Source organism: Cornus florida, unplaced genomic scaffold (assembly GCF_030987335.1).
Source record: "Cornus florida cultivar Cherokee Brave unplaced genomic scaffold, ASM3098733v1 CherokeeBrave_3.0.0_Hap2_Chr11, whole genome shotgun sequence".
Taxonomy (NCBI): Eukaryota; Viridiplantae; Streptophyta; class Magnoliopsida; order Cornales; family Cornaceae; genus Cornus; species Cornus florida.
Genome location: NW_026775581.1, coordinates 139,267,625 through 139,278,841, shown reverse-complemented (window position 1 = coordinate 139,278,841; position 11,217 = coordinate 139,267,625). Strand labels below are relative to the sequence as shown.

At 38.1% G+C, this 11,217-nt stretch overlaps 1 protein-coding gene across 3 annotated transcripts; it reads left to right on the top strand.

The window, feature by feature from the left end:
* The first annotated feature begins 2,991 nt into the window (after window positions 1-2,991).
* Window positions 2,992-7,964, top strand: LOC132284634 (protein NUCLEAR FUSION DEFECTIVE 4). Of its 3 annotated transcripts, none has more exons than XM_059786754.1 (3): window positions 2,992-3,533; window positions 6,073-7,004; window positions 7,093-7,964. In XM_059786754.1, the coding sequence occupies exons 1-3, from the start codon at window positions 3,198-3,200 to the stop codon at window positions 7,604-7,606; spliced, it is 1,782 nt and encodes a 593-aa protein (XP_059642737.1). In that variant the 5' UTR covers window positions 2,992-3,197; the 3' UTR covers window positions 7,607-7,964. The 3 variants fall into 3 exon arrangements, with proteins under 3 accessions (XP_059642737.1, XP_059642739.1, XP_059642738.1); XM_059786756.1 differs by having other exon boundaries at window positions 3,485-3,533; window positions 5,002-7,004; XM_059786755.1 differs by having other exon boundaries at window positions 3,488-3,533; window positions 4,716-7,004.
* Window positions 7,965-11,217: the final 3,253 nt, after the last annotated feature.

Sequence of the window (11,217 nt, the reverse complement as noted above, 5' to 3'; positions counted from 1 at the left end):
CTACTTTTTAATTTTTTTGGCACCAACACGGTTAAACAAAAAATTAAAATTAAAATAATAAAAAAATCCCAATATCAGTTTGCACTGATTTTCGGAGTTTGGAAAAATTTTGTTTTATTTAATTTGCACTTTATTTTTATTTTTTATTTTATATCTTTAGCTTTACTTTTCTTTTATATTTTTATTTTATATTTTTATCTTTACTTGTCCATTGCCCCGTCCTCCAATAGTATTATTTTCGGTATATTTTATAAAATGGTTCAATAAGGGTTATTCAGTCAATTTATGATTTAAATTTGTCAGAAGGACTGATTTGTACCAGATTTAAACTTTAGGGTGTTTTTATGCATGAGAGGGGCATTTTTCAATAGTGTTATTTTCGGTCATTTTACAAAATTATTATTTTTTATATATTTTATAAAATGGTCTAGTAAGGATAATTTAATCAATTTATGGTTTAAATTAGTCAGAGAGACATATTTGCTCAAAAATTGAAACTTTAGTGGTAGTTTTTGCACCAAATAAGTGTGATATGCACTGTAAACATACTTTAAGGTGTTTTTTGCACTTGACTCTTCTTTTTAATGTAAGACCTTATTGACAATGGCTTGGATTATTAATCACCTATTTCCATATATATATATATATTTTCACTAAATACCTACTTCTATATCTTCAAGTTGCCCGAGTAATAAATGAAACTAGTGATGATCTACACGTGATGTGCACCAATAATAAATCATTATCTCTGTGATTTAGTAAGTGTATATTTACCCACCATATTAAATTTAGTAATTAAAGATGGCATATCAATTTATTATTGACCCACATCACTAGTGAGGATAGTGTAGAACCTCAGAGAATCTAAGTTTTGCTCTAAATGAAATGGTATAACTAGTTCAAAATCAATATCAAACGAAAAAGATTTACACTTAGACTCATCGTAAAATATTTTTTGATTTTTTATCTCATCTCTATGTGTATACATAAAGTGAAAGGAGAAAGAAAAGGGCATAAACTTGAGTTGGTCTCATGTTCTAGTAGAGAGAGGGTAGAGATGGACAGTGACGGAGCCAGGATTTCAAGTGAAAGGGGGCACGCTAACAAAAAAAAAAAAAAAACAATGCGGAGTGTGTATATATATATATATATATAACAACTATAAAATTCAAAAGACAAAGGAAAAAAAAAATTATTAAAATATAAAAGAAAAGAAAAATGAGATAACTTTAAAAGGAAATAGCTGAAAAGTTTCAATTGAGAAAGAAAAATTTGACTTTTTATACTAAAGAAATTTAAGAAATGTGAAGAATAAAAGAGAAAATAAAGAAAAAATAAAAATATAATTTTAGGAATTAGAAATTTGAGGGGCGGTACTATATAATTTTTTATATATATATGGAAATTTTTTAAAAAATTACGACATATATTATAGGTTGCTGACCAACTCGGGGGGCACGTGTCCCCCTGGGCCTTCATTGGCTCCGTCCCTGGAGATGGAGGGATAGTTTAGCTTGGGGAGAGAGTAAAAATGAGAGGAGATGGTTTAGGGAGTACTATTTATTTATTTTTTGTTGGTGAAGAACAATGAAAAAAAAGAGAGAGTTAATGGTGGGTACCATTTTTTGTTGATAAGAAAGATTGAATAAAGAGAATTAATTATGCAGAAAAATTGATTTAAAAAATATTTTATGGATCATTACTAAACATCAGGAAATAAAAAAAATAAAGAGAATATTTTACATAAAAATATTTTAGAAGAAAACTATTTTACATAGGAATTGCCGTTTAAGTTTAAAGCGTTTATTGCCTATCTTGCTGCAATTAAAATTTACTGGCCTTTCTAGCCGTCCAATGATTATAAATCCAATTAGTCCACTTCGATTCTCAACGTGGTCCATATATTTATTGGAGGGACTCAGGGACACTAATTTTTTATTTTTCTGAAAAAGGAATTAGACATGGTTTGGGCGGTCATAAGGGCAGATCTATTGACAAATAACTTGATCACTACTCAATCTGTCGGCTAGCTATTTATTGTAGAATCGGACAAATGGCAGTTTTGTCCCGTACTTAATTACTTATACCAGTGACAACCAAGTTGTTTAGACTAAATTTCTCAAACGAGGACGTGTGACCTCTTCTAAAACATCATTTATATTTTCCTTCCACTTTAATAGCTCTTGTTGTATACATTAATTTTGCATATTAGAATTTGCATCTTAAAAAAAAATAAAAATAAAAATTATCTAAGATATTATTAATTATGATACCTTTTACCCATATATGTATACACTACAATAATTCAAGGGATAGTATTAATTAAAGGATAAATTATACGACAAATTATTTAATATTTATTGACTTTCCTTAAACTCGTTTGGTAGAGGGATCGAAAAACGATTTTGAGTATCAAAAGAGGCAGTTTAGTATAATTTACCTATTAACTAATATATTATATAAATGTCTCTTTCAATAAGTAAGAAGTGATGGACACAAATTGAAGCTTGAGTTTCTAGACAATGAATTATTATTTTTAATTAGAAAAAAAAAAAAACCAACATTTATTACCGATATTAAATTTGAATATTGGTATTTGTTAATTGAGATAAATATTATCGTGGCATAAGCTTCAATCATTTCTATACCCTATAGCCGAAATAAACTATGCCGAAAGCTTGAGTTTCTAGACAATGAATTATTATTTTTAATTAGAAAAAAAAAAAAACCAACATTTATTACCGATATTAAATTTGAATATTGGTATTTGTTAATTGAGATAAATATTATCGTGGCATAAGCTTCAATCATTTCTATACCCTATAGCCGAAATAAACTATGCCGTCACTACTATCGTGTCGCTTCTTGTCTTGTGCGACAACAAATACTATATGGCTCGCTCAGCATAAATGGCACTTCTATAATTATTTCAATAATCAGGGCATTTTATATGTACCGAGTACATAGTTTTTGTGCATAAACGATGCTGACTCTCATCTATCAACAATGGACTTAACATATATGCTCTGTTCTTCAATTTAAAAAAGCCAAGAAACATCATTACAGCAAAGCCAAACCAATATCATAGACAAACTACCCCAGTATTCGTTTTTGTTCTCAGATCTTCAAAACCCATCTGAACAAACCAAGCATACCAAAAAAAAAAACACATAGATAAAGACTCTGTTTGACTCACGATGTTTCGGCTCCGAGAGAAGATTGAAGCCTTCGTTAACAACAGATGGCTGGTTTTTGTGGCCGCAATGTGGATACAATCGTGTGCGGGGATTGGGTATCTCTTCGGGAGTATATCGCCGGCGATAAAGAGCTCTCTCAACTACAATCAGAGGCAGATTGCGAGGTTGGGTGTGGCTAAGGACCTTGGTGACAGTGTTGGGTTCTTGGCTGGTAGTTTGTGCGAAGTGTTGCCTCTATGGGCTGCTCTTTTTGTTGGTGCTATGCAGAATTTAGTTGGGTATGGTTGGGTCTGGTTGGTTGTCACCGGTCGAGCTCCAATTTTGCCGTTATGGGCTGTGAGTACTAATCAAAATACTCTCTCTCATCATCTTTTTGTGTTCAATTGCTTTGTTTGAGGACTTTTCAATCAAGTCTCTTTCTTCTATCCATTACTATTCTTGACATGGGCCTTTAGCTTACTTTGCCTTTTTCTGTTTTTTTTTTCTTTCTTCTGGGAAATAATGTTAGTAAACTTGTGATTTGGTTTTTGTTGAAAATTTCATGCTTAATCCAATTGGTAGAGTACTTTGTCTTTTATTTCTGTGTAATAAGCTATTTGTGTTAAATATAGAATCTATTGCTTCACTGTTTGTTATTCCCTTGTACTTTCTAGAAAATGGTTCTGATTTGAAAAGTGCCAGAGACTCATTTATTCAAATTATTCTGATGTGCCACATTCTAATTTTGATCTTTCTTTTATTTTTTCTCTTCATTGGCAAAAAACCATTAAAGTGGTGTGTGTGTGTGTGTGTGTATATAGATGAATTTTGTTAGAGATTTGTTGATGACTTGTGCTTCGAATTTAGTTAAAATTTTAGTGAAGAAGGTTTGGATTCTTGTGCTTCTAATTTAGTTAAAATTTTAGTGAAGAAGGTTTGGATTTTTTCTTTGGAATATATGTATCAAGGGTTCTAAGATGATTTGGATGGACTTCGGATGATGAATTGCTTTGCCTTTATTATTATTAATAATCACTATTTTAATGGATCTTTGACTCTGTTGATTCTGTGAATAAGCAAATTTAATTTTCCGTTTGATCATTTGAATATTACTTTTTACCTCTCAAATGTATATTCGCAACCTAAATTCCTCAAAACTTCAGAATTTCTGGGGAATTGGAAACTTATTTTTCCCATTGCAATTTCTTCTCCAACTTGATATTTTCTTTCCTTCTTTAGTGGCAGCAGGCTGTAGTATTATTGGTATGTACTTATTAAATTTACACAACCAAGATGCTTTGCTAAAGAATTTCATTATAATGGGCGTTCATAATATTGTTTGATATGTGATGAATGACATAGACAGATGGATTTTGGTTATTATCTATTTGCGTAGGGAATTTGTGTTACATCTGATGATTATAGACATGAAGATTTTAATCTTTTTTGCTATTTATCTTGAACTCAGCAAGTGATTTTTTGTTCTCTCTTGATTCAATACTTCCATTTTCAAAGTATTCTGTATGATGGTGTCACCAGGTTTGGTACAACGTGCCTTGTGCAGCTTGCTGGGCTCCAACATATTAAGTTGATGAACTAGCCCAACAAATTAAGTTGATGAAAAAAACTTAAGTTTGAAAGGTTAATTGCCAGGCTGAACACAAGGCAAGCACTAATAGCTTATAGAGCTTGATTACATTTATGCAAAGGAATTAAACCTAATTGAGGATTGTTGGTTACACTATAGTCCTAAATGTAATTAAGGTATAATTTAATTCTTTTGATTTATGAACTAACTTCTCTATGTTACCTTTAATTGTTCCAGGGAATAACATTATACTGGCAGCTATGAAACATGGATACTTCTATTAGAGGCACATATCAAAAGTGGGAGGAAAGATAGAGGGAAACACTTCTTTCTTTTTCTTTACCCTTCCAAAAAGTCCTTTTGATAATTAAAAAAAAAATGAGTAAAAGTTATGGAAGGTTATAATGGTCAAATCATGAGTGAAAGACCCTTCATTCTTCGTTTCCCAAAGGATACTTCTTTAGCACCTCCTACCATTCCTTTTACCCCTGATTTACGGTTTTTTATACCAAACAGAGCATAAAGATTGTCATACATTCTTCAATGTTAATTGTTAGTTGTAGGAATTTTAATGTTGAATTGATAATCAAGGATACGATAGTTTTATAATGTCTAGGGAGGGCTGGTAATTTGGTCATTGTGATATTTTTGTCTATGCTGAAAAGTAGTTGTAAAAATTTGCTTTTGATAATCATCTACGTAGTATTAATTTATTTACCTCTCTCACTTTGTCTTGTCAATTATTGATACGTTAACTTTGGAGAGAGAGACAAGGGGATCATTTAAATATTTGTATAAATATATGATGATTACTTTTTCAAGTTTTTGCCAATATGTTATGGAGGAAGTGAGGAACAATGTGTGAATATTGATGTTTTGAGTTTGACCTGATTTCAGTGCGATTATGATACCATTTCAATTTACAGAACTTTGGGCCTATTGGTTGGTTGAGTTGTAATAAATTTATCCTGTCATCACAAAAAAATACTTTTTGAAAATGAAATGTTGTGTTAACTTCATAGCTTTTCGAAGAGAGTTTTTCATCTTCTGTAGCATAAGTATCATTCATGTTTTAAGCTTATTACCAAACCTTCTTTCAGCGGAGCAACATGTGTATTTATCCCAGATTGCTTTTGTAGCTCACTTGGATGATGAACATTTGTGCTAGTTGAGATAATTATTTAATTTTGTAATATTGGAACACTTCTTTTAGTCCTTCCACTCAAAGTTGATTTTTTATTTTTTCTTTTAAATTGGAAGCAGAATTTGATTTTTCATTCCATCTCGATGACCAATGTCATTATGCAGATGTGCATTCTTATATTTGTGGGAAATAATGGTGAGACCTACTTTAATACGGTAGCTCTGGTCTCATGCGTGCAAAACTTCCCCAAAAGCCGGGGTCCTGTGGTGGGAATACTGAAGGGATTCGCTGGGTTAGGTGGTGCTATTTTGACCCAGATATATGCAATGATCCATTCCCCTGACCACGCATCACTCATATTCATGGTTGCAGTTGGTCCGGCAATGGTGGTAATTGCTCTTATGTTCATTGTCAAGCCTGTTGGAGGTCACAGACAAGTTCGGCAATCTGACAGCTTAAGTTTCACATTTATATATAGTGTGTGCCTCCTTTTGGCTGCTTATTTGATGGGGGTCATGCTTCTCGAAGATTTAGTTGATTTGAGCCACACTGTGGTCACAATTTTCACAGTAATTTTACTTATTCTCATAATAATACCCATTGTGATTCCGGTCTCATTAAGTTTTTCATCAGAGCCAAGAGATGCGGCAGAAGAGGCTCTTCTACCCCAGCCAAATAAACAAGATCCTAGCAAATCTGGGCATGATGTAAATGAGGTTATATTTAGTGAGGTAGAAGATGAGAAGCCTAAGGAAGTAGACTTGCTTCCAGCATCAGAGAGGCAAAAAAGAATTGCCCAGCTGCAAGCAAAATTAGCCCAAGCAGCTGCAGAAGGAGCAGTTAGGATCAAGAGGAGGAGAGGTCCGCGCAGGGGGGAGGACTTCACCTTGATGCAGGCTTTGATCAAAGCAGATTTTTGGCTCATCTTTTTCTCACTTCTATTAGGTTCTGGATCTGGTTTGACAGTAATTGATAACTTGGGTCAGATGAGCCAGTCTTTAGGGTATGATAATGCACATATATTTGTTTCCATGATCAGCATTTGGAACTTTCTTGGGCGCGTTGGTGGTGGTTACTTTTCTGAGATTATTGTCAGGTACAAATTGCTTTCATTTCATCATGGATGTGAACTTTATTTTGGTTTTGGATTTTTCTCATCCAGCCTTTGTGATATTGTTGAATAGGGACTATGCTTATCCAAGGCCAGTGGCCATGGCTGTTGCGCAATTCATAATGTCAATTGGCCACATCTTCTTTGCTATGGGATGGCCTGGGGCAATGTACATTGGTACTCTTTTGATCGGGCTTGGATATGGAGCCCACTGGGCAATTGTGCCGGCTGCTGCCTCTGAGTTGTTTGGGTTAAAAAAGTTTGGCGCTATATACAATTTCATCACTCTGGCAAACCCTGCAGGTTCGCTAGTCTTCTCTGGTCTCATTGCTAGCAGTATTTATGATAGTGAAGCAGAGAAGCAAGCTCATCGGCACCATCATCATCAACATCAACTGAAATTGGGATCAATCTTCCAAGGCTTTCTTAATCTGGATGAACCACCAAAATGTGAGGGTGTCATCTGCTTCTCTCTGACGTCCATGATAATGTCAGGGTTCTGCATTGTTGCAGTTGGTTTAAGCATGATTCTTGTGTATCGGACTAGGATTGTGTATGCCCACCTCTATGGAAAATCTCGTACTTGATGCGGAAGAGAGACACAATGGCTTACCATGAACAAGAGAGATAACTCGATGGTTTTTGTGCACTTGGTGTAAGATTGTGGCGTTTCTCTGTTTCAAACGTGTGTTTGTGGAAGTATTCATTGAGAGATGGTGGAGGCATGTATACTCCAGAACAGCTCTGTAGCTAGCAAGAACTAGACAAAATTAAGGTGTAACCACATCATTGTTTGTGCGCCATATTGTAATTGAATGAGATAAAGATTTTCTGTTTTGAATGTCAAAGAGTGTATATGTTTCTTTTGTCAAAAATATGGGCAATTTGTTGGATTGAAGTTTTTGTTATTAAAGTTGGTTTTGTAATTTACTTGACAGTGAGTAACAGTTTCCTTGTTTTCTCTCAAGGATTTTTATTTTTTTATTTTCTGAGTTTCAAATGTTTCACATTTCCGGAATTGGATAAATGTATCATATTTCACTGCTGTGATGGAGTTGCCCTCTCAGGTAGCAATCAGGGTGGATGCACATTTAACCCACTCTTGGGTTTCGTTCAAAATATGATTATAACAGGAGATGACGTAGGGTTTTGCTGCGAGCATTGTTGTCCATCTACAGACTTCATACAGAATGAGAAGAAGCTCAGCTCAAATTTTGTTACAGGGAAGAGGACTTTGTCGTGCACGTGAAAGGAATCAGGTCTGTGTACTATATCCTTGGATAGATCTCACAAGGGCCAAATTATTTGGTTTTTACCCCCACCTCACCTTTCCTTTGTGGGGGATGGAAGGAACTGCTCAAATTTCCAGATAAAAACAATGCAATGAATTTATTCATAATGAGAATTCAGATTCTGTTTTTTCAATGCAGGGCATACTTTTGCTGCCATGGTGAAGATGCAAGAAACTCCTTCTATTCTTTCTCTCTCTAGGTGAAGATGCAAGAAACTCCTTCTATTCTTTCTCTCTCTAGAATTCTTACACCTCAACCCAAAAAAGATCCCTCTCCTCTTCATTCCAACTCCTATTTATAGATACTTACAAGATATTTACAAGATATTTACTAATTGCTGGACCTGGGCCTATTCCTCTGTAAGCCCTGGTCACCCTTGATGGGCTTACTCCCGCTCGGCCCATATGGCAGTGTCTTTCTATGGGCTGACCCAGCTGTTCGGACTGAAGGTTGTGTTTTGCGAGTCGGACCTGGCCCATGTCATCCGGGGCCTCCTCAACTGCCCCCATAATTGCCCCTTATTTAATAAGGGGTAATTATTGATGGCGTCTCATCATGACGCTGACGGCTCGAGATAACCACGTGGGGGAGCGAACGGTCAGATCCAGAATCAATGTTCCGGGGCTCGAGGGATTTCTTGCCTTCCCGACGCTTCGGCCCTCGGGCCCCCTTGCCTTTATAATGCTCTAGAATTCCACTTCACTTCCCTTTACCGTCTCCATCATCAGCCAAATCTCCCTCTTTCTAGAACTGTGCTAAGCCTTTTCCGGTGAAATCCTTCGAGAGTCATTCTCCCAGCGATCTTGCAGTCCTCCGAGGTTAGTTTCGTTCTTTTTACTTTCGGCAGGCTTCCATTTTCCCTCTTTTAGATTCTTCTAGCACTTCCACCATGGTTGTAGATCTGGGTGTTCTTCGTATGAGACTTAGACTTCCTGACAACATCGAAGTTAGGGTTTGCCCCCAAGACGTTAATATTACGACCGGCGCCGGCCTCCTGCCCGGCGAAGTCTTATTCACGAACCTTCAACTGAATGTTGTTAGGTTCCCTCTGCACCCTTTCTTTAGTTATGTCTTCAATAGATTGGGGATATCCCCTCTGCAGGTCAACCCCAACTTCTTTAGGATCATATCTGTTATGCTCTTATTGATGCGTGACAGAAATCTGGACCTTGACCTCATAGACCTCCTTCTGTGCTATAAGGTCAGTAAGATCCGTACTAACGAGCCCTTCTACCACCTCTACCCGTTCGAGAAGATGTCCATATGCACTGACACAATAAAATCTGAAAAGGGTTGGAGGGATAGCATAGTGGGCATTAGTGGGGCTTGGTCTTCGCCGGCTGCAGAGGATTACCCAATCCCGAGCGCCTTTGGTGTCTGCTCTGTCTCCTCCTATAAAAAATTCAAATCCCATAAACATGACTGCCCCTGTGAAACATGCGTTCCTCGTTTTTGCACTTACTTATGCCGCTCCTTGGGAATACCTTGTGATGACTTGAGCTATAGTGTTTGCAGGGATAGGAGTAACTACTTGAAGAGATACGTTCTGAACGATATTCCTTCCTGCTCAGATCTCCTCACTTCAGACAACCTCTTTGCGCTCTCATCATTCGGCTACAATATGAGCAGACTGCAGATTCCCTCTTTTGGCAGGAGGAAAAATACTCCCCCAGCCACTCCTGCTGCTGGGGCGACCTCCTCTCCAGCGTCGGCTTCTTCTTCAGCCACCATATCTGACACTGTCCCGAGCGCAGTGGCTACTAACCCTGTTGCCAGCGCCCCTGCTGCCAACCAGAACGCGCCCTCCCCAGCTACCATAGCTCCTGCTGCTGCGGGGGGCGGTCGGGACAAAGAGCGAGGCAAAAGGCCTCATCCTGACAGTGAAATCGATCCTGAGGAGGAGCCTCTCATTAGAAGGACCCGAGTCTCTGGGCCGGGTACTCTCTTGCACCGAGCGATCAGAGCTCCTTCTCCCTCTGGGCCTCCTGCAGCTGGTGGCTCTGCTTCTGCTTCAGGCCCCCCTTCTATCCCCAGCTTACCGCCATGGGCCCCTCGGTACACCCGAACGGATGGGACGTTCGTGAAACCGAACGAGACCATGCTGAAGGATGGCCAGACCGCTATGGCCTACTACAGGAGCATGTGGACTCCGAAGGACATTGAGGCGGCAAAGGGCCTTTCCCAGAAGGACGTGTTCAGTCGCTTTCCCCAATCTGCTATGGAGGTGACTTTTATTTTCTAACTCATGAATTCTCTTATATTACTTGGTCTTGCCTTCGCCCGTTCTGACTATTGGTTTAACCGTTCTTATTGTGCACCTATGCAGACATTGTTCGGGATGATGGCCATGCAGAAGCAGGTGGAGATGGGGAACGCCAGGGCCCGAAAGTATTCTGACAGCCTGGAGGTGGCTAATAAAGAAAACGACCTCCTTGCCATGAAGAATACCGAGGTGCTGGTTCGGCTTGACAAAGCCGAGCAAGAGAGAGATGTCCTGAAAAAGGAGAATGATTCCCTTCAGGATGAGAAGGACGCCCTCCAGCTTGAGAAGAGCGTCTGGCAGACTGAGCAGGAATCACTCAGAGAAGAGAAGGCAGAACTCCAACGCCTTCTAGCTGATGAACAGTCTGCTCGGATGGCTTTTGAAAAAAGAGCTCTGGACGAGCGTACCGCTCTGATCGACGCTATCAGCAGAGTGGGTGGTGGGATGCTGGCCCTTCACGCTCGGTTCTCCAGGGTCGGTGCTCTTCGGTATGCTCAAGGATTCCGGGAAGGTTTCGCTGACCGGGTTCCGGATGAGGGACAGACCAGCTCCACTCCGGATGAGGTAGACAAGGATCTGGGGATCGAACCTCTGGGGGTCTATGTCGACCCAGAACCCACCGAAGCGGAACGTATATTTGATG